This window comes from Cylas formicarius, unplaced genomic scaffold, assembly GCF_029955315.1.
Source record: "Cylas formicarius isolate icCylForm1 unplaced genomic scaffold, icCylForm1.1 PGA_scaffold_3__17_contigs__length_32017465, whole genome shotgun sequence".
Taxonomy (NCBI): domain Eukaryota; kingdom Metazoa; phylum Arthropoda; class Insecta; order Coleoptera; family Brentidae; genus Cylas; species Cylas formicarius.
The window spans coordinates 13339314-13363857 of record NW_026844326.1 but is presented as its reverse complement, the minus strand read 5'-3'; the positions used below and the strand labels follow the sequence as shown (position 1 = coordinate 13363857).

General features: G+C 32.2%; 3 protein-coding genes across 8 annotated transcripts; 1 reads left to right on the top strand and 2 right to left on the bottom strand.

Moving 5' to 3' along the window:
• The first annotated feature begins 2794 nt into the window (after positions 1–2794).
• Positions 2795–4876, top strand: LOC132699517 (PAT complex subunit CCDC47). Its single transcript, XM_060666278.1, has 6 exons — positions 2795–2866; positions 2917–3601; positions 3657–3839; positions 3916–4122; positions 4177–4309; positions 4366–4876. The coding sequence occupies exons 2-6, from the start codon at positions 2957–2959 to the stop codon at positions 4602–4604; spliced, it is 1407 nt and encodes a 468-aa protein (XP_060522261.1). The 5' UTR covers positions 2795–2866; positions 2917–2956; the 3' UTR covers positions 4605–4876.
• A 5-nt stretch (positions 4877–4881) lies between these two features.
• Positions 4882–7225, bottom strand: LOC132699518 (PI-PLC X domain-containing protein 3). 6 transcript variants are annotated; one of them, XM_060666280.1, is made up of 6 exons: positions 7040–7225; positions 6878–6980; positions 6500–6798; positions 5590–5751; positions 5176–5389; positions 4882–5124 (listed from the first exon to the last, which is right to left on the bottom strand). In XM_060666280.1, the coding sequence occupies exons 2-6, from the start codon at positions 6933–6935 to the stop codon at positions 4886–4888; spliced, it is 972 nt and encodes a 323-aa protein (XP_060522263.1). In that variant the 5' UTR covers positions 6936–6980; positions 7040–7225; the 3' UTR covers positions 4882–4885. The 6 variants fall into 6 exon arrangements, with proteins under 6 accessions (XP_060522263.1, XP_060522262.1, XP_060522265.1 ...); XM_060666279.1 differs by having other exon boundaries at positions 6878–7225; XM_060666282.1 differs by lacking the exon at positions 5590–5751 and having other exon boundaries at positions 6878–7225.
• A 2714-nt stretch (positions 7226–9939) lies between these two features.
• LOC132699346 (protein spaetzle 4) lies at positions 9940–24154 on the bottom strand. Its single transcript, XM_060666004.1, has 7 exons — positions 23841–24154; positions 14133–14461; positions 13858–14076; positions 12334–12623; positions 11954–12275; positions 10460–10648; positions 9940–10404 (listed from the first exon to the last, which is right to left on the bottom strand). The coding sequence occupies exons 1-7, from the start codon at positions 23862–23864 to the stop codon at positions 10239–10241; spliced, it is 1539 nt and encodes a 512-aa protein (XP_060521987.1). The 5' UTR covers positions 23865–24154; the 3' UTR covers positions 9940–10238.
• Positions 24155–24544: the final 390 nt, after the last annotated feature.

Sequence of the window (24544 nt, the reverse complement as noted above, 5' to 3'; positions counted from 1 at the left end):
ATATTATATCCGACATGAATATTTACAGGATAGCCAAAAGATGTCGAGAAGTTGTACAAAAATGATAGTCCATAGTTCAGAGAATTTCCAGTACTTCGTGGTTAATATATGGACTATAAATTTGACATATCCTGCTATATGTGCTATAATATAATAAAATATAATTCCAACCCAAATGACTAACTTCATGAACAGTATTGTACATTAATATTAAGCTATTAGATTACAATTTACTAGTTAATTTACTTATATAATTCTGCGATTCGCAAAACCTTATAAGAATTTGAAAAAAAAAAGAATTTCATAAGAAAACTAAAACTATGGTCAACGTATATTCTTCTACTCGTTATTTTCCGGAAAGGCTTCCATTGCATCTATTCTCGGCAGATCAGATCAGAAAAATTCAAGTCAATTCGAAAATAGAATACAAGAACCCTTTTGGCAGTCTTCACAAGCTTAGTGAACAGTCCCAGTTTTGTGTTATTAAACACTAGTTAGTTTGTTTCTGTTTCTGCTTAGTGGTGAAAAGGAATAATATATAAAACCTAATGTGTAAATGATATCTACCTTTGTTTTGAAGGTTTAATTCGTCACGAAAACACCGCTCATATTATGTCGATCAATATACCGAGACGTCACCTTCCAGCTAGCACAAAACTATCTAAAATGCGTTAAATTTACGTAACAGCCGTATCAATAAAAATGAGTAAATCCTTTTACTAATACCTAATTTAATTAATAATTAATGTTGTTTTGCGAAAATGTAGTCAAAATCTAACGGTCGTAGAAAAAGTATTGCATACTATACTTTTTCTACGATCGTTAGCTTTTGTCAAACGTCAAAATTGAAAGCGTGGAAAATATCTCCGAAAACATCCGATTGCTCCCAAATCCGTGCGGTAACATCCCGGAAATGTCCGAAGTGGCTCGGATTCGTGGGAAAGGAAACTGACTTGGTAAAGTGACACTTCCCGCACGCTAGATCGGTGTGTAATTAGGCATTTTACAGAGGGGAGTAGAAAAAATATTTTGCTTCAAACCGTATTATAAGCATTGGCATAAGGTAATGCTGAAGGTGAAGATTGATCTTAAATATAATGCAGAACCAGAGGACACTTATCATAACGGTGAAGACTAAGAATTAGAAGATGCTTCTTCTTCATCGTACACGAGAGAAATGTTTTTAAATAGCCGATGCGTTTTCTTTGGAAAGGGGTCTTGAGTATAATAGTATATTATGCAACAAGTGCGTGGTAAAGTGACGCTTCCCGCACGCTAGATCGGCGGATAATTAGGTATTTTACAGACGGGAGTAGAAAAAATGTTTATCCATGTAAACTAATTGAAAGGTCATTTCCTTACTAAAAATAACAAATCTCGAATAGACGATCTGTAGGTCTTGCAAAACTATTACTGATTTTCGCGCGGTATGCATTTCAAATGGGCTCTGAAAGCCCACAGCTTTTTTTTTACTTCTATAGCTCTAATCCAATTGTAGACGAAGAAGAAACCTGCAAAACAATTTAATTCGAGGACTGAAAATGTCTCAACAACAACCATCAAAAATAGTAGCCAAACTTCAGATAATGAGCAACACAGAGACAATTACGACTCCCAGTGCTGTAATGAAAGCCATGTTGATCCTCCCCCTCGAAGGTTTCTGTTCAAATAGAGAATTTCAGAAATCTCTCTCGAAAGAAGGATCCATATCTACGCAGATATTCAAGCAATGTTTATATAAATCCCTACTAAGAAAGAGAAAGTTCTAGCCTTGTTTGGAATCCCTCAAAATTTCGAAAGGAAATATCAAGTTAGATCTCATAGTCAAGAAATACACTATGGAAGTGCTAAATGCTCAAACTTTTTGTGAAATTGATTCTAGCATAGCACATAATATCCCACGCTACCCTGATGAAGGCTATATAACGCTATAACGCGATTTTGTGTAATTAGCTCAATAAAAAGAGAGCGATCATTTATTTTGCCAATTCTCTGATAATTTACAAATCTTCTGCGACTCTAAGTGAGCAACAACAGCCACATCTATACCAGCTAACTGCGACACTATTTAGAAAAATTATGTTTTCAGTTACGCCAATTACGTCAAAACAAGCGAAAATATGTTTCAAACGTTACGGATTCACTAACGATACGGCATCACTGTACTCGCAGTATTTTTAGAAAGATAAAGAATGAAAATGCGATTATCCCAATAGAACTAACCTAAAACTTGGATAATCAAATAATACTAAAGAACCCCGGTGAATTTGTTGAATCTACTTTACAATCGTTGCATTATAACGTTTCAGATATACACTGCGTAAGCCCACATCTGGATGTTTTTTAATTGCTCAATTTAATTACTCTGCTTAAAATTACTGGTTCATTAGATTTGTAAAAAGCGTTGATTGAATTACTTACGAGAAATACCCAAGCAATTGATATTACGGAATTATTATATTAATCGTGGCGTACTACCTAATTAATCTCAAAATTTGATTGCAATGCAAATTTACCATATAAAAAAAACAGGAACTATAATTCGTAAAAATTATGCTTTAAAATCGAAATTTTTATTTTAAGATAAATTTGTTAGAAAATGCTTCACTTTCAGTTCTTATCAATATTAGTTAGAAAATTGTAATAAATAATAAGGATCCATAATGGAATATATATTTTTTCAAACATAATAAAATTTGAAAAACTGTCTAACGAGTGAGCGCCATCTCTGCTGTGATTATTGAACAAACTCTGATATTACAACTTGACCTAATTATTTTATTTCCCATAAAGTCAAAAGATGTAGCAGCGTGCCAGATGACTGCATTCGTCATTTATTGTACTATGATAAATGGACGTCAATGTGGTATGTTAACCTACATTTGGCGAATTCACGTAATTTTGTAATCCCCTTAGGTAAATAGAATAACAGATAAATTTTGCTAGCTTCGTGAACATGCAGCTTTATAAAATATTCTTAGTTTTTTTAATATTCGGCTGTGCATTTGCAAACTTCGATGATTTAGCCGATAATGAATTTGCGGAATTCGAAGATTTTGAAGAGGAAAGTGAAACGGTTTTACTGAACGAAGATGAACCCTCCGACAAAGAAAGTCAATCTAACGACTTCATTGACGATAAAGATGAAGCGTTTATTAGTGATGAGGATGTGGACGAAGCTATTGTAGATGATGATGTTGATTCGGAATTCGAACATTTTCAGGATGTGGAGGAATTTGAGGGGTTTGACGAAAAGGATGACAAGCCTGTAACTGAACCAAAGATAACGATCGCGAAGGTACCAATTAATTTCCGGCAAAATTGGGATAGCTACTATCTTGAAATATTAATGGTGTTTGGTTTGATGATTTATTTTATGAATTTTGCCCTGGGTCGAAGTAAAAATACACAAATTGCAAACCTTTGGTTTCAAACGCACAGACAATTGCTAGAAGAAAACTTTGCACTGGTTGGGGATGATGGAAACTTGGATAGGAATGAAAATGTTAACTTACTTAAAGAGAGTGAAAATGTCTTTACTTTGTGGTGCAGTGGAAGAACCTGTTGTGAAGGAATGCTAGTAGAACTAAAACTTATTAAAGTAAGAATGTGATATTTATATAATTTATTTATGACTAAGATTTAGATTACCTTAGCGCCAAGATTTGGTGGCAATAATATCAGGAATGATGCGGCCAACACTCGATCAACTTCACATAACCATAAAAATGAACAAAGACGATATGGACAGTTTTGTCATGGCTGTTGCTGCAAAAAAAACAGCTGCGAATCTTGTAAAAGATTTGGCTGATATTAGTGTTTATTGTCCTGAAAGGAAGGTATGAAAATATCTATAATTCACTCAAGTAATTTCTGTTTTTTTTTGTCTTGCATTAAACAATTATATTTTTCCAGCTAGGGGAGAAATTTAATATCCCAGCATCATTTAGTGTAATGAGTGAGATTGGCGAAGCTACTTCTGCAATTTTAGACTCCAAAGTCACAGCAATATTGAACAAATATCCAGAATATATAGATTATATTCACTTCTCAGACCAATATTCTGGTCATAAACCAACTGAGGATACATCAACTGCACTTAAACTACCTGACACTGAAAAAGTTGGCATTATTCAGAGATGGCATAAAGAATTTATTTTGAACTTTAATTTTTAGGTACTCATGTTTGGAATTAATATACCTATTAAAGGGGTGAGCTTGGAAGAAGCTATGATACGAATAAAACCAATGTTAAACATGGTTTTTTATTGCATGGATAAAGTTAAACGTTATCGCTTATCAAAAGAAGGTAAAATTTGGTGTCCAATTAGTTTTACAAATTTAGTGGATATTTCTAACTAATAGGCAAGGTAAAGGCGGATAAAAACCGGCAAAAAGTTGAAGAAGCTTTTCTAAAATCAACACACCATGCAAGAACTGAAGCTGCTGCAGCTCGACGTGAAGAGAAAAGGCGGATGGAGAAAGAGAAGATAATGTCAGAAGAAGATCCTGAAAAGCAACGTAGGTGGGAAATAAAGGAAGAGAAGCGGCAGGCAAAGAAAAGGGCCCCAAAAATGAAGCAACTGAAAGTCAAAGCCCTTTAAAATAGCCTTACAACTTTTGTGTAAACATTGAATAATTGTTTGATCTCTATATTTTTATTGTTCAGTATCACATCAGCAAGCACTATGAAGACCAATGTTGTATGTACTTTCATTAAACGAGTACTGTATCAGGATTCAAGAATAATTTAATAATCTCACCTCTTGTACTTCTAAACTTTATTTTTGTTGTCGCATTGAGATTATTATAATCTTTCAATGATGCACGTTTTTTTTGTGAAATTATGCAATAAAATATTTACTGGTAACAAAAATTTCTCATGTTAATACTTATTATTTGCTTCATTTACAATTGTTAATATAGGGTAGCAAGGCTTCAGATTTTGAACATTCAACAATTTTAAATTTAAATTAATCACAGTTTTCGCAAACAAATTATCTGATAAATCCACAAAATCCGCAATAACAATATTAAAACCTCCATTTGGGCCTGGACATTGTTTAGAAATCCATCTTGTTCTTATGTCTTCTAAATCAAATCCACATTTGTCTTTTAAGTTACCTAATAACACTTAAAAGTAGATTTGCATTTATTGAGGACATTTATACTTACTAAATAAATTCTTAAAAATATATGAAAGACTAGGAGTTAAAATGCACTGACTCACAAACCCCACAGATAAAGATCTTGATTTTAATCCGGAGTCCAAATCATTAAATAAATCAGTTTGATTATAAGTATTAGGCCATGGATTTGGAAAATTTGCAGAAGGCCATAGTAAAGGTTGTCCAAAACGAGCTTCGTCTGATCGATACACAGTTATAACCTGGAAAATGAAAATCTGATTTTTTGTTTTTTTAGGGGTACTAATAAAATCTAAAAAAAAAGAAAAGCTGTAATTTAACCGTTTAACACTCCTGAAGCATTTTCCCACTCAGATTTATAAGAAATTTGCCATAAGTCCACCCGCTTTTAAAAATAGTCTTTGTTAATGATCTAATTTTTTTTTTAATTCCTGACACCCACTTGGTATCCAAACAGAGTAGTCAGGTACTCTAATGTTAGAAAGTCCATATGTTCCGTGTAAGGTAACAGTTTAGCTCCGAAAGTAGATGTAAGCAATTGCATGAATCTAATGTGAGTCTGCCGCGTAAATCCATAAAAATGTTGACAATCTAAAATAACAACCTGAAAAAAAGTTCAATATAAGGAAAAGCGCGTATTCCATGCAGAGAATAAACCAACCACAGAGCCATGGGTCTAATCTGCCATTAAGGAACTTAACCTCAATAAATTTAAATGTGGAAGTGCAAATAAATATGGATATTCATATATGTTAAATATGAACCAAACTTTAATTCTTCAAAACACCAACAATGGATAGCCATTGCCCGTTGTGCGGATTACCATTAGAACTAAAGCAAATTAACATGTCAATGGCAATTTACATGTGTGTGGATGTTAGTTGTCCCTACCCTGTGAACGATAATTGTATGACGGTGAACAGAAATTTAGAGGACATTAAGAAACCTTTAAAACGCGATAAGAAGGTTGAACACAAAAACAAAGAGAGGGGCTATTCAAAAACAACCACAAATAAAGATGATAAAAATGGATATGAAGAATTGGATGTGGAAGATTTCTTTAGAATGCTTGATAGTTGTCAATATAACCAACAAACAGTTTTAAATAGCCAGGTACATAAAGACCTATGCCAGATCACAAGTTATAATTCAGACAATAGAGCCCAGACAGAATTTGAAAGCACAAGACCTATGGACATTGAAGAAATAAATGAATTTTTGAACAATTTTCCTATTTAATACTGAGAGTTACTGATAAAAAAATAAAATATGTGATCACGTTTCAATTTTGTTTTTCTGAGGAATAAAAAATAGAAGTAATAGCAAATAAACAAAAAAATTGAACTGCTTACTTCCTGTGGATGGGTTTCTAAAAATGAAACTATATCGTCCAAGACAGTTTGCACCTCATCTGAGTACAACCCATGCACAAAGTATAAATTGTCTTCCCTTTCTTTAGTAGCAATTCTCAAATCAAAAAATCTTATACCTGACCTAAGTTGTTCACTTGCTGAATAGGACTGTGTTTTTGACCATCTGGCCATTATGTATCTTAAGCAAAGAAGACATTGTAATTTTTGAAGAATTTTTTCAGCATCTGGAGCAACCTTTGAATTCATTGTTATATCTACAGTAAAACTATCATGGGAACCTGAAACCAAGTTTAGTCATTGTTTGGTGGAGACACATACCTTGTCGAAACCCGTTAAGATATATACAAGTAAATTTACCAGGTATAGCTAGATAAATAATTGGTACCCTCCTGAGTTGTTGGGGCAGTTCGGTCATCCAATGTTCTAGATTTTTTGCCAGATCTTTACTGTCAATGCCATCCTGCAAATCGCTATCTATAACATTTTGATACATTTTGCATATATTGAACTTTTTATTGCCCCATAAACAGACTCCTCAATTAGTTTCCAATGGGGTACTGGAAATACATTGTACGAAATTGCTTTTGCGCAGTTTTAGACATAATGAACGTAATCTTAAAAATTAGATCTTAATCAAATCGTTTTTATAATTGACTATAATAGATTATAGCTTCTGATCAAAAAGCGTTGACAAACTCTGTCAATTTATTTAAATAGTTATTCTTTAGACACAGACTTACAAGGTATTCTGTGCTTAATGTTCCCAGCGACATCTATGCAACAATTAGGAAATTAAAAAAAAACGTTTCAAAGGATCTCCAATAGATAGCGCTTTAAGTTTTAAAATTTAAATATACTTAACATTTCTAAATAGTAAAGTTTGAGAGTAACTAGTTCGATTCCGGTCGTTTTTATGCTTGTTTATATTGACCACACACTCAAATATTCGTATCAATAAGTTGCTTCAGTAGATGTAAGATTTAAGTGCCGAAGGAATATGAATCCATATTTATCTTTTTAAATCAGTTTTATAAAATGAATAACCAAAACCTTGCGAGACTTGGATGGTCTCCAGTTATGTGATGAAATTATGTTATTTCGAGATCTATTGCCCACTTAAATGTTACCTTTTGATATTTTATCCGCACATAAAAAAAACTATTGTAGGTTTCATATTTTCCCAATTTCACTATAACAGAACGTCCAACGAATTATTATCTTTATTGAAAACGATGATTTCAGAAAACTTACAATTTGGCACAAATGATAAACGAATTTTTCTCGAAAAAGGTAAGAAAAGTTAATTTAAAAATAATTGGTATAAGAAGTATTAAAATTGTCGTATTTCTATTTTTGAATTAAGTGTGGATTTAGTGGATTTAGCTTCACTCTAAGTATAAATATTTTTACTGATATTTCCTATTTCAGAAATATTTGTCATTTGCTCGTTTCTGTGTATATAACTTACAAATATTTTTGGAGGTAGAGGGTGTATAAATCTTCACCAGACGCAGAAAGGATGCCTATCAAAAACGGAAGATCCGGTACTACAACTTTTATTTCAGCCGTTTTTTCGATTTCATACAGCGTTTTGCAACCATAGGCAAAAATCCAAAAGACCCTGAAAATTGTTCTTTTCCAGAGTAAATTATTTTCCGTAAATCTAAATTCATACAAAATATGGCTAATTGGTTTAAATGGTTATTATAGGCCACATCAAAAACTACAATTTTCGTATTTACGAAAGATATTTGAAAAAATCCATATGAAAATAGCTATTTTTCGCACTCAATCCAGACCCGATGACGTCATTACTGTCAGGGCGTACTGCATATTTCCAGAAAAGAGTTATTTTCTCGAAAACCATTTACTGCATTGAAAAAATTTATGGACCAGGCAATGTGGGAGATTCAGGCCTATAACTCCTACTTCTAATATTTTTCAAATTATATACAGGGTGTGTTGTTCTTAGACAAAAAATCTAAAAAAGTCTGAAAAATTAAATTTTTCAATCTTGTTTTATAAGTTACCAAGAAGGTATTTATAAAAACCTTCGTCACCGTATAAAACTAAAAGTAATTGCAATTATTAGTGCTCAGATTTTTAGTCCCAGGGTTCTAGCACACATTCTATTAAATTAAGACAATTTATACATTAAAAAGCTGCTGGTATGGCTCGCTTCGGAAATTTTGCAAATTTATACAAGCTGTCGCTTAGGTGATGGAGTAAATTATTTTTAAGGAAAATTATCTATAACATATCATGTAATTGATGCTAGGTTAGACCGATAATCGAAAACATTTTTTTTTTTGAAAATTTAACTTTAAATGGGTCTTCGCTATATATACTGAACGTCTAAAGTATAGAACAAAGTCATTTAAAAATCAAGTATTTAATTTCAAGGAAAATACCCACACACTTGCATCATAATTTTTTCTAGTGCATTCTTGCAATTAACAGAAACTATACAGGATTTATATTCTGTGTAAAATTTCACGCACAGAAATTTAAATTTGAAATCAACAGGTATAGCAAGTACCAACAAACAAAGTTTTTAAATTATTACAATTACATTTCTGTCAGTAAGGAAAGTGAATATGGCGAACAAGTTTATAAGTTGTTTAACGCAGAATATCCAAAAAGACGCATTACAAGATACAAAGTGATTTTTAGAATCTCCCAGGCCCATGGTCCGATATTAAATAATTCTAAGACCCAGATTGTTGTTTTTGGCAATAAACAAGAGGAAATTATCCAGTATAATGATCCGAAACTTTCCTCGAATGAAAACTTAGGAGTCTTTCTTGATAGTAAGCTTGTTTTGATTCTCACTTGTCTTGTTTACAGAAGTTCTACGTTAAACGTTAGGGTATAACATTATTAGGTACAAATGCCCCGGTATCTCTATGATAGGCTGGTCAGGGGTAGTGATATACATACATAAAAAAGGAATTAAAAGAGCTGGTGCGATTAAGCACAGGTTGAACCGCTTAATTTTTTACGTTTTTTTCTTATAGTCAATTTTGAATATTTTCCTTGCTTTTTTCCATTGTCTATTATTTCCTTTTTCTTTCTTTTTTTGGGAATATAAAATTTTTACATTTATCCCAATTTGATTCGTTTATATTTGTCATTTTGTGAATTTAGGTGCACTTAAGGGCTGACATTTATATTTTTTAGTTATTTTCTTGTTATATTCTGAATATTCTACTACATTGTACCGGTGGTCAGGTGAAGTAGCGCTGCTAGACCTTGCCACCTGTGCAACTCTATTGTGGTATGTTCTTTCTCTTGTATTTTAATAAAGGCTATTTATTATTATTATTATTATTATTATTATTATTATTATTATTAATTATTATTATTGTTATTATTATTAATGTCGTGGGTTATAAAATTAAGTAGGAATTTAACGAGTATGATTTATTTAATTTTTTAAAATAACAAAACACATAACAAAACATATAAACACTTGTATTATTCTTAATTATGTACAAGAAGACAGTAATTTTCATAAAGTTACAAAGTTTAGTTGTAATTACAAGTATACAGACACGAGCCTTATGATATATAAAAAAAGCTTTACTGGGTATTTATTTACAAGAATGTTGGATTTTTTTTTTACGAACGGATAATATTAAGAATTATATAAAAAAATAGATACTGCTTATTAATATAAACATGTAACTTGAGCAACGTAATACCCATGTGTGTTTGTCTATTGATAATCTTCGTCGGCAAATGTCATTTGCAACCTGGGACTCCTCGAAGTAACCCTGAACTCGGGTGGTAGGTCGTAGCATTTGCATATGCAGCAGGATGGGAAACGAAACCAATCCGAGAATATTCCTCGGCATTCGTTGTTTGGGTCGTAGGCGAGTAATCTACAATGTTTTTCAAGTTTTATGTACCTATCTGGTTGACATTTTTAAACCATACCTGTGGAGTCGATATTGCTGTTCACAGCGGCACCCGTCTCTACAATACATTTGTCTATGTTCGAAAGTACATTTCTCCCAATGAACATATTGCTCGAAGGGATACATATTTAGCAGAGCTAGTACTTCCCCACGAGTATTGTTAGCCCAGAAAGGTGCCACCACTTCTTCTTTCACAGGGCATGCGTTTCTATAATGATATTAGAAAAATTATAGCAGCATTTTATAATTCTTTCCGTAATACATTTTCTAATAGTATATTTTAAAAAATGTCGATACAAATGATCGAAAGCCCGCTATGTAGCTTAACTATAACAACTATCGAAAAATAGATGGCACATAGTCTTGATCGCTATTTTAGAGGCATGGTCGAAACCAGAACTTTATCGCTATCATCTTTTGTTGTGAAGTCACTCGTTTATTAAGCACTCGCTCCGTTGAGCTCTTCTCGTGCCAAATCAAACCGTGCCTAAAATTACGTTTATCAAACTTTTTTGATAATATACTACTACACATTCTTCTTTCACGTTTTTTACTTTTTCACTAGAATGAAATTTTAAATATCTTAGTTTGTTTTATTGTTATAATCATATAACCCTGTATAAGATGGGAGGTTGTTTGTAATTGCGATTTTGATATGGTCTGGTGGTAGCATCTACTGTAAATTACGCTGACATGTTATGCGTTTCAGAAATAACAATTATTTTAGAGAACCTTAAGATTTAGGTATCAAAAACTTTATTGAAACATAATCATATAAAGAAGGTTCCTTTTTAAAAAGTATAACTGCGATACTTCTGGCATAACCTGTATAGTTTGAATTTTTAGGGGTTACATCTCTTCATATTTGCAACTCATAGGTGGCTATGAACTAATTAAATAGACTGATTTTTCTATTGTTAACTGAACTGAAAAACTGAAAAAATTGAATTGGAAAAACAAAAGAAACTATGTATTTATTCTTATTATATTCTATCCATAAGAGTTCATGAAGAATGCGTAAATATTTTTTTTGTAATTTCAAAAATAGAAAGGATATGAAGAAAACATCTAAATCCTAAAAAAAATAAACTTTTTGATTCTGACTCTCACCATTAAGTTCTAAAAAAAACGATCAAAAATTTCCCACTGATTTTTTAATAGTTACCCTCCCTTATAGAAACATCCATATTTGATCACCCTATAAATCCATTTTGAGTGTAGTTTTTTTTAACGTAATCGAGGTAAACATTACAACTGCCTCCATTCGGCAGCGACTGGATAATAGGCAATAATATACAATTAATAATACAATTATTATAGACCATGTCGAATTATTCAGACAAAGGGTTCATTAAAATTTTAGTAGGTTGTTAGGCATAAATATTAATAATACTTCGATATTATCTATATGATTTAAAAATATTTTCTGATCTGATATTGACATATTTTTTATGCTTCCGACACGCAGCTAGTCAAAACCTATAACATATAGATAAAGAGGACAAATACTTACACTCCCTTCAACTTGTAATTAACTTGAATCTTCTTCTTACTGCCTGCAATTTGCTCGTCCTCCAGCATGTCTTGGAACAATACCGCACCAGCACTGTCTCCCTCTGGCTGTCTCAGTGTGTCCCGTTCAGTATCACTGTTTTTAATAGCACCACCGTCATTAATATCGGCATTATGGCAGTCTTCACCTATCCGATCACTTGCAATCACCATGTTTCCACCAATGGGATTCTCGGTCGTCGTCGATGGTTCTTTTTTGAGTGTACTCGATGTCCTATCCGTAACGTCGATTGTTGATGTAGTTGTAGATTCGTGGATGTCATCTGGAACACATCGAGACGTAAATATAGCGCCAATATTTTCTGCTAGAGTTACAGCTACCTGTAGTAATTGTACTGGCAGAAACAAGGGTAGTACTTTCGGCGGGTACAGTTTTTGAAGTTTCTTCGCTCGCTCCTTGTATCGTAGTCGATCTGGGAGTTGCGGTTGAGGTTGCAGGTCTCGTCGTGGTTTTAATGTAACGCCTATTCCCAAAATAAATGTCGTAATATCTTTTGGTTGTGGACAATGGCGCCTTTGTAATCTTCGAAATTCCGTTGCTCTTAAGTTTGTTACGTTCAGGGGTTGTTCTTGATGTGGAGGTTGTAGTGGTAGCCGCAGCAGCTATTGGTCTAATTGAAAGATTAACGGTTTTCACGTTATATTGAAGATCATGGTGATGAAATTTATTTATTTTATATCTGTACATGCGAAAAAATCTTATGAAGTGTTCTTTCTTTAACGATACCTGTTCTTGCATTTATTGCAATTCTGCATATTGGCATGCAGAAACTTGGTCAAAGATTTTTAATTCTCATCTAATAAACAACAGAAATTTCAAAATTGATTGACGTCGGCTTACTGTTTCCTTTGTAACTGACTGCCAAATTCACTCGATAATTAATATTTTAATTTTGTTTACATTGTACCTTTCGAATATTAAACAAAATATTAAACAAAATAATCGTTATTTACAATATTTTTTTTTTAAACATTAAGAACTTTGGTCATTGGTCTAGTTACTTTTTGGTATTAATGAAAACTAATCTGTTGTCGATTTTCAGCTTCAAAAAACTGTGTAAGTTTGCTATGTCTTTAGTCGATGCTATATGAAAAAACCGTTTCATTTCTCTTTAGTAAGATCTATCCAGCAAAAAAGAATTGAAAATTGACCTATAAACAAACATTCTATAGGAATAATGCTTAAGCGAACTTCATGGAAATTAGTATAGTATAGTAGTAGTTAGTATTAGTATACAATTAGAATTCGTTGGCACTCTCTCGATGTTTGACATCAAAAATTAGTCCCAGTTGGTCATGACATGAAACATTAAGTTTTAGTTTTGAAAGATCTATCCAACAAAAACGATTATTATAATCAAATCGTAATCAAATATTTTACAACGATGTACAGCCTTAAGCGATATTTAAGCAAACGATATTTCAAACACCCTGTATTGAAACACTAAAAACACTAAACATTGGTATAGTTGGGTTCTAAGTAATCCTGAATAAGAATTAGTTGCCTATTTATTTATTTTTTAAATCCCTAACAGTAATTCCCTCTTTTCTCTCTCTCTCTCTCTCTCTCTCTCTCTCTCTCTCTCTCTCTCTCTCTCTCTCTCTCTTTGTTAAGTAGTCCCAGTTGGCCATGACTTTAAGTTGAAGCAATAAGCAAAACAACAAAAAATATATCAAAATCTATCCATAAACAAATATTTCACAAAGGTGTAGTTCTAAAGTGGGATACTCTTCTTATGAAGCCCTAATAAACAGGCTGTTCTATTTTACATAGAAAAGTTGTTGTCAACTGGCTTAAACTTATGTTAAACATGTCAATATTTAAATTATTTATGTATACGTTACCTAAAATGAGTTGATGGCTTCAATGCTGCCAATTTGATCGATATCGACTGCTCTTTTTCCGAATATACGAACTTAGTATTGAGCACGTCCTCATTGGCGATATCGTCTTTTAAATAGCGCGATTCATCGTCGTACGGATTGTCCATATCCAGATCTTCTTCAAACGTTGTCGCCAGGTCGTTGTCCAAATCGTTGCGGTTATGGTGATACCTCGAATATCTAAAATACTTGCAGGTTATCGCAATTCGTCGCAAAATCTTGCGATTTTTCCCCACCTCAGTTGTTGTTGCCGCTTCCAGTCATTAAAATCTTTGGTTGGTTGTCCCCACTCCTCGCCGGTCTCTTGGTCGTCGTCTAACTCCGCCCGCAACACGTGAGCTTGTCGCTGATCCCCGTACATTCTGCGCATTAGTCCTTGGTTGTCTCTGACGAATCTGCGCACCGCTTTCCACGGATATAATTGGCCGGCTTGTGCACAATACCCGTATCTAGTCAGGTCGCATGGCGGTTGATAGACGCGTCCTGTGCGGTAGGGACGTCCACAGGACGCTTGATCTCCGCCTCCCGCATCGTAACCATAGCCTACTGAACCGTAGGCGTAGAGCTAAATAGATTTTTTAGTACTTTTAGAAAAGATTTTCGAAAATCTTAATCTAAATGCGCAAATGTTAACGAAACATATAAATAATAGCTGTTTTAGTAATTTAGAGTTTGATATGCTGTAATTTTCTCTAGCAGTTTCTATATAGAATATCGCTGGTTTTAAGCTTCGGTTCTATTTCATACTTTATATATGTATCCGTGTTATGTACGCAAATAAGATTCGAGCATATTCTGTAGAAATATATTCACAGTGATAAAAAAATTTCAAACCTGATAAAATGTAACGACAATTCATTCCAACAATTGGTTCCGACTTTTTTTATAAAAATAGACTGTAATTAATTTTTTAATTAACTTTTTTATTCGTGGGTCAAATATTGCAATTTTAATTGACGAACAATGTTTTAAAAAATTGATAATCTTTTTTTGAAAATTTTTAAAGCTCTATTTACTTTTCGTGTCTTGTCTTATTTTGTTTTTAGTATTAATTTAAAATTCACCGTTTTGTTTGTATATATAAAATTATTTTTTCTTCAGGATAATATAAATAAATACGTATGTTCATTTTATATTGTCTAGTTCGAAAAAAATCAATGTTTTGTTTATATCCGCAACAATGTTGAATTATACCTACAACTTTTAACAAATTTTCAAAATATTAAAACGAAAATTCATCCTTATTGTAAAATTCGATTCAAGTACATATTTATGTCGATATATATAACAGCGGTTGATGTAATATAGCTGTATTTATGTGTTATGGTTATGAGTATGAATAAAAATTTTAAAATATAATTTTTTGTCCAAGTGTTTTATTTGCGTGATCGTAATTTTAATGACTTGAGTATTGTGCATGGTGGAGATTAAGAATTAGTTCGGGTGAGGGGGTTAATGAGATATATATATTTTCAAAAAACAAGAGAGCTGCGCGAATCACCTAATTTTTTGAGTATTCCCGGGATAAACTATTCAGGAGAAAGATCTTTTTGCACCTTAAAAAGGGTAAAAACGTATTAACGGACAAGTATGAATCAAGACAGACTTAATGCTTTAGCCCTACTACTATCTATTGATGCTAAAGTATATATATATATATATATATATATATATATATATATATATATATATATATATATATATATATATATATATATATATATATCTATCTACTCAAGCATAAATAATCAGATCATTAAAATATTCTACTTTGAGAGCTGTTCTAAAAGTAAATAACTTTCTTCGCGGCCATTAAAACCGAATTAAAACCAACCCAAGTGCGTCAAAGAAAACCACCCACGAAGATCACGCTAATTATAACGTTACAAAAGCCGAAAAAATCAAAACAGATTAAGAAAGGTGGAAACAATATTCATCATCGACGCGTTTGTGAAAGCAACAGTGCAGCACTTGCATATAAAAAGGTAAATAACCCACTAACACACATTTCCGACGGAATATTTATTTTTGAGCAGGGACGGAGTCGCCCGGTATTCAAAACTATGATTAACTATGATTTTCACATACAAAATACATAAGATTTATATGAAATTTGAATTTAGTTTCCTATTATTACATTTTTAATTTAATGAAGGTGTCCAAAATTCGATGGTTTTGAGGAGTTTTAGATACTTCTAGGCTCATGCCACATTTTTGGTGACAACCACATTTCGATATGACGATTTGTCTTTGAGCTACGGGGGCTTTTTTAAAAAGTTTGCATGTTTTGCATTTTTTCATCAACTGAATTTTATCTACCACTTGGTTAGTTATGGTTAACTTGGGTTAGCTGCTTATCTAAATTTTTGTTTTTGAGATATAGCACAAAGTCGTTTTGGAAAACCGTATATCACTTATCCAAAATAACACATGACAGCTATAGTCAAAAGAATCAGATTGGAAACCATTGGAGAATTAAAATCTCGTTTTTAACCAATGACCTTGTGGCATTTAACAATCAACATGGCCGCTGACGGAACATCAATAAGTTTGGATGCGGCATTTTACGGCAATATTTTCTTAAAATATGTCCAGACCCCTATAAATCTTGTGCAAATGTATAAATAAGTATAAGTGAAATGTAGAGGCATGCACTAAATATTATTTCCATCTCTACGAAGATATAGCCATCTGTTAACCATAGTTAAGTTACCCTACTTCAAATTGCAGACTTTTTAAAAAGCTTAAAACTTCTGGATTCCTCCTGCGTCGGTTTTTGCTGACGTTTCGCCAATCATCCTGTTGGCTTCTTCAGAGCTTATATTGTTTGAAGGAGGGATCCAGAAGTTTTGTAAAAAGTATTACAGTAGCCTGTGAAACTGGCCTATCCTGTTGTACGGCGTTGAATCATGGACGCTGAAGGCGTTTGAACTCTGGTGCTACAGACGAATGTTGAGGATCCCTTGGACAGACAGAATTACGAACGATGAAGTACTTCAAAGAGTGGGTGGTGAGCGAGAGCTACTACATATCATAAAAGTAAAGAAAACATCATACTTAGGCCACCTACTCAGGCACGAAGAGTATGAGTTGCCACGACTGATAGTTGAGGGAAAGCTGGAAGGAAGGAGGGGTTTAGGAAGAAAGCGACTGTCCTGGATGCGAAACATCAGAAACTGGACCGGCCTGAACTTTGAACAAGTAATAAGAACGGCACAGGATAGACAAGCATTTGCCAATGTGATCGCCAACCTTCACTGAAGACGGCACGCGATGATGATGTGAAACTTTCTTTGAAAAATTAAGCTCAAAGCTCATAAACAAGCTTGTCTTAATGGTTGCCCCGAAGTACTCGAAACACCCCAAACTCATCGCATTTTTTACACCCTGTACATATTTTATATTATCAATGTTCGATGGGATCCCACATTGCCTTGAATTTTAGACAACGAGAACTGTTCAAGTTATGTTCTAAATATATCTTCAAAGAGCTTATTTTATTTTGACAAACTAAACTACATTTTTAGTCAAAAAAAAATATTAATGGCCAATTGTTGTAAAGCTCTCGCGTCTTGTGTAGGGTGCTTTCGAAGAACAGTAAATATATCTATCCAACGAAAGAATATTTTAAAATAGACTGCCACGTTTTAGTTTACGGTCGATCTGTTAATCTCCATTTGCCGCCATACCTAAATTATTACCAACAAGGTATTCATTACAGGACCGTAATTCGTAAACAGTTTGACCGTTACGGATGCTAATTAAACTTGGGTAATAAATAATAATATTTTCTTAAACTGACTTTAAAATGAAGTCTACTTATTATCATGCGAGATCATTCGCTATGCACCAACGAGTTTTTGGCTCTCGTATGGGTGGTTTCGGTCTAATTGACCACTCAAATGGTGCATATGCTTATGCTGTATAATAAATTAATTTAAATCAAAAATTGATGTGCGTAGAATCGGAAATAAGTATAATGTGCTTTCATTCAAAAGTTCCACCTCCTCCCTTTTAAGGCAAGTTAAAACAAAACCAAGACGTATAGTATTTTAACGCCAAGTTGAAAGTTATGTCATGTGTGAAAAATGTACCATGCGACACAATGTTTAGTTTTTGTTTCTTTGAATTATTGATGCATAGGTTTGCAGTATCAATATTACACAGATTACTAGGTCATGATAGACTCACACTAATAACAAAGCAATTTAAAAAAAAATCCGAAGTTTTAGGAAATCCCTGTAATATTTTTTTAACGAATTTCTATGAGTCAATCAGATTTCGTCAAAAAGTTCTGCCTTTGGAATAGTGTTTGACAAATCGAACCACTACAAAAAGAACTCAAATCACATTAATACTTTAAATAGTACGGAGTATATAATGTAACTTAAGAATTTAGACTATGATTAAAGTGAAGGTACTAAAAAGGGTAAAGCTCATTTTCAGTAGATCTACTAATTTCCAGACAAAACCTAGAAATAGTTTCCTCTGTGGTAAATCTTTAATGAAAACTAATGAAGGGAATAAAGTTTCAACACCTGGACACACAAAACATTTTTGTTTAGAGAAGCAAATGGTACAAATCTTTATTTTACAATGTAGTTCTTGGTTTACCTGAACCAGAATAAAATATTTTTTCTTGTTAATTTCAATTGAATTATCTTTGTTATTATTTATTTTTGGTTAGCTCACCAAGATACGAGAATGTAAAAATTAATAGCAGTATAATCTCTGTACCACTTGAAGTTTTATTTGTGGTAGACGAGGCTTGTCATTTTCTAATTTCTTTCTTTCACGGTTAGGTTTGTTTAGGAGCGGACTAAGTCGATATTAAATGGATACCGATAAGTTCAGAAAAAAATTATAAAGTATATATGAATTATAAGCTCAGCAAACGTGTATATTTCAATATTTATCTCATGTATAAATTCATAAACAATCGAGTAGACTATAATGAGCAAGGAATTTTCGTTAAGGATATGGGAAAGTTAAATTATGTCTTAAATTCGCCTTTATTTCGTGTTAGTAAATCTTATAATAATATAATAATAATATAATCTCATAATCTCATCACGTTATAACATAGATTGGAGATATTAGGCTACCTTATAATCGGATATTCTATCAGGAATATCTTTTATATGCTTCTACATGCGAGGCTTTATTACATTTGATAAGAAAAACTGTTGCGGTACTTTACAATCGGATATTCTATAATGAATATCCTTTATATGCTTTTACATGCAAAGTTATCATGTTATAACATAGAATGGAGATATTGTGTTACCTTATAATCAGACATTCTATTATGAATATGTTTATATGTTTTTACATGCGAAGCATTGTTAAATTTAATAAAAAAAATTGCAATGCATTTAAAGTTATAACATAGATTGGTGACATTGTGCCACCTTATATTCTACCATGAATATCTTTTATAAGTTTCTACATGCGAAGCTTTATTAAATTTAATAAGAAAAAGTTGATGATAATATAATATATAATGAATATTTTTTTTATATGTTTTTACATGCAAAGCTTTGTTAAATTTGATAAAAAAAACTTGCAATGCATTCAAAGTTATCACGTTATAACATAGATTAAAGATATAGTGCTACCTTATAATCGGATATTCTATAATGAATATCTTTTATATGCTTTTACGTGCATATCTTTGTTAAATTTGATAGAAAAAACTTGCAAAGCATTTAAAGTTAAACTGCTGTTAGTTAGTGTTCTTTTTGTTTTGGTATTTCAGCCCCGTATAGGAGACAATTTAGGATATTTGTGCTTGCCTAGAAGCATTAAGGGACATGAATCTAGATTGTGCTTACAGCAGTGGCATGTGTAGACACGTTAATAACACTTTCTTGTCGTCTCGATTAAACTGGCGATAGAAGCGGAAGTAGAACGGACATTGGTATGCGTTTCAGCAAGTAGGCGGCCCTTTCGACGACAATTTTTTGTACGTGTAAACGACAGAAAAGAGTATCAACGCGTTCATTATTTACTTTCTCCTAACCGTAAGAAAAACAACTTTCACTCCGCTGACAACATTCTGTGGACGTTTTTTTATCATCTAACGTTTTTCACCGTTGGAGCACAGGCGAAATTTCGGTAACGGCTTCGCAGAATGAGCGCGTAGGCGTTAAAGATGAAAAATATAAGCCTTGAACGTGTAGCCCAGTTATTTCGTAACTGTATTTCACCTTCAGTGACTGAGTATAAGCTCTATATTTTTCTTCATTTAATAAAACACACACATACTCATACAGAAAGTGAAGTTATACATACCCGTATAATATGAGAGCATGCATTTTATTTGGTTAGCATAATTGGACGCATAGTAAAAGAATATTTTTCTGATTCAAAAATTCGGTAATTATACATTATTTTTTCCTCACATTTTATGTATTTATGGAACATAATTTTAAAAAAAGTATTTTAACATAAAATACTTTATAAAATATACATTAGTTCATCTAATGCCGATTTAAATTTATACTAAAATTAAACGTTCCTTTGTTAAAACACACAATAAAATGTGAAAATTCGAATAAAACTTGATTTCAGAATAAGCTTAGTAAATTTTACGAATCACGCTAATGAATCGTGCCACGTGATCAGTGACGGGCGTTTTTCTATTATCTTTTAAAGTGGATTTTGTTGAAAAAATAGGACAGGTACGTAAAAGAAATATGTTTCTGTAAAGTTCTTTCATGTTATACACATTATTTAGATTTCTGTGTGTAGTTTTGATTTTTTTTAGAAACAAACCTTTTTGGTAGTGGTTATCTGACACCACAAAAAGGCTGACAACAAAATTTACTACTCATCAAGCTACTAACGGTCAATAGCTTTATGGCGTTTTCAATTATTAAATACAGAACATTATAGCAACAGCATAAGTAAAAAATAATTTCGATTTTAAATTTTGTAAACCATAAATCATTGTACTATTGAATTTTCTTTTCAGCACATGAAGAAACTACAGTAATATTAAATAGGAAATTTGTTTGCAAAAGAACTCGTTGTACAAAAAAGGTATTTTAGGTATATAAAATTGATAAAAGTATATCAGTACGTAAAAGTACTTACACACACACACTTACACAACTTTATTTTAATTTAATGGGGTCATAATATTATTATAAAAATATTTTGATACTTTATAATTAGGTGTTCAATATACACTCTTAGACAATCGACAATTTAAAATTTCCCATAAAGACTGTGCTGAATGTACAATTTCAGGAAAAATGTAATTTTGCCATACTGTGGCCCATGATTTAGTGTGTAATTTTTTATCAGTGTACGCGAACAAAGATCAATTTGGAACCTGCATATTTTGTTTATTATCAAACTTAAAACCATCTAAGATTTTTGCTTCTTTAAAACTAGCGAAAACATCCGATCGTTCATAAAAATAAATGTAATTTACAACAAATATTGATAACGTTGATATTTGCAATTTATAATTAATCACAAAACTTCCTATTTATTCTCTATTGATGACTACGGGTGTCTCAGTTCATTGCCGAAATTTCTTGTGCGTTTGTGAGTTAGAAATTTTGGTTAGTCGTATTATATGCGTGTCACGAACATGATCAACTAAACTAGCATGCTTTCGCTATGGTGGCTTAGTTTATAAGTCAAAGTTATAAAAAGTTAGTAGCCCACCAGCTTTAATCTAATTTCATTAACATTGATTTTAAATTATAACGTAGGTATATCTACATCTCATAGAATACCATCCCAAATGAAAAAGCGCGTACTAACATTTAAATAAATTTACGTAACCTCCTAACCCGATTAGGATAAACTGCCAGACAGTTAATTGATGGTCCTATTGATGGTTATAATTTGAGAAGTTGCAAATTGTGCAATCAAAACGTCGGCCTTAGGGCAATGTCCCGTTCTTCGCTAAAACTTGCTTACTCAGCGGCACGATTTGAAAAATATCCGCATAAATGATAAACTGACTAGAACTTGCTGATCATTATAATAAATCTTACCGTTCAGGCCCGAATGGGAAATTGTGAAAGTAGAGAAAAAATTAACGCTTTATTATAGCTATATGCAAATCGCCTGCGATATTATCACATAAAATAATTTCATGCAAATAAAAATTGAAAGTTGATAATGGTTATAGAAATAAACTCCACTTAGTGGTTATTTTCTTTTTTTTTTAATAATTTGAAATTTAATGTAAAATAAAAGTTTATAATGGCTAGAGCTCGCAACCGCCGTATTGATAGATGTAAATCGAATTTGTCAGAATGTGTTTCTTAAAGACCTTTTAATTTAATTAATATTAATTAATTAATTAATATTAATTACTTAATGTAATTTAAGTTAATTCAATATGCGGAATAGAGGTGAACGTGAATAAATAGATAAATTTTTGTTGCAAAAAGTTTTGACCCGGTACGAAGTTAGAAACAGGTCCTCAAACGTTACCTTTTATTTTTTAATCTATTTTAAATTTATATTATATTATGGTTATTAGTCACTCTTGCGTAGTTTTGATTAACAATTTTAATGTTGCAATGCAGGGTGTTTTCTAATTGAATGTCAGTAATTAAGGGAACGATTTTTTGGTCCATTTAAAAAAAAAACCTTATATGAACATATGTCTTTAATGTCTTAACTTTTAAGATACAGGGCTGTAACGTTTTCAAAAATAAAATATGTATTTTTTTAATATCTGTAATACCACTTCAGATATTTTAATGAAATTTGGCGCACATATCAAGAGGCATTATTTATTGTACCACAATTTTTTTAAAACACCAGTGGCGGGCAAAAAAATATTAGAAGACTGTTCTTTTCCTAACAAGATAAATAATAAATGGTTCTTATTTAAATTTATTGTCTTTATTTAAGTTTGTGTACTTAGTGCTGTCATATTAACGATATTGTTATCACCATACAGAGAAGAGGCCTTTATTTTTTTAAAGCGAAAACCGTAAATCGGATTGAAAAAAAACATGAAGAAATTAAATTTCTTTGGAAATGAATGGAGACTATAAGAATAATTTTTATTTTAACAGACATCAGTGGCATACCACCAGTCTTCCAAAACAGACATGTCAAATTCCATCCACCCGACACTGGTGTATTTAAAAAGAAACGTGGTACACGAAATAATTCCTCTTGATACATACAAAAATATATATATATTATTACTGTGTCTCAAAAGGTAAGACCTTTAGGAGATATGATCATATGAAATTTTCTTTTTTAATTATTGACTTTCAATTCTAAAACACCTTGTATATTTAATTGAACACCAACCAATTTTTTTAGGAAATATTTATTTATATATTTAATGTTTTTTAAAAGTAAAGTAACATAAATTTAACTAAAAAGCAAATATTGAAAAGTCAACTGCACTTCGGTGGTGGATATACGTATCTACCGAGTATTTTTAATGGAAAACCCTTCATGCTATTAAATCTTTCGAATATTCAGTACATAATTTGTATAAAAGACCCTGTCTAAATTTAAGAGTTTTTAATATTGTTATATCAGAATCGTTTAATTATGTTAAAAAAAAATCGGACCATAAATTAAATGTTAAATGAAATTACTGGAAATTTCGAAAATGGTTAAATTTAGAAGTAGGTATGGTGTTTTTTGAAAAATATTCGCTGAATTTTGGAAGATATTGAGATATGGAGTAATATATGTACATGACACATTCACAGATTTTTCGGGAGGTAATTAGTTTTTATTTTTCTTATGTCTCAATTGATTTTGAAAAATTTCTACATTTTTTGCATATTTTGGTTTTTAAATATACAATTTTTTTTTTAACAGTTTTTGTAAAAACTAGGGAAATTGCAAAAAAATCTACAAATTAAAATTGTATGTCAAGAAATTTTTATTTTATTATTGATTCGGTTAATTGCCGATCACAAGCTGGCCGACGTCTTACTTACAAGTAGGATGAAACAGCGTATCATCTTGCATATCTCACATGAATGCACAAAGTGAACCAAAAACAATATCGAATCTATCACTCAAACAAGCACAAACATTTACGGCGGCAATGAGTGATTTCCCGATGAATGCACCTAAACATGATTCGCGACGTAACAGCTGTTCGGAATCGACCTACTGAAGACCAGTCTGACGGTCAGTCAGTCACCAGTACTATCGCGGCACTGGAGAAAGAAGAAATGGCATTTCTTCAACGCGACGAAGTACCTACACCGTCGAATGAAGAACGCGCTGAGCCGCCAAAGAAAGTAGGTCCCGGGCATGCCGGCGGTAGAAGAAGCAACGTTTTGATGAGACTCCTACCTTTTTGGCGAAAGAACAGCGGCGTGGATGAAGAAAGTATAATAAAAATTTCGCTTGTTTCGAATGGGTCTAATAGTGAAGCTGTTTCAGTCTTGAAATCATCAGAATCTGAATTTAATAATTAACAGTGGCATTGACAGATAAATATTTAGGTATCGGTTCAATTTACATTGCCAATAGTAGTATATTATACAACAAGTGCGGTAAACGGCATTTAACTCACGAGTTTATTTGGCACGAGCCGAGTGAGTGCTTAATAAACGAGTGAGTAAAAAGAGTTTTTCTACTCCTGTCTGTAAAATACCTAATTCCCCACCGATCTAGCGTGCGGGAAGCGTCA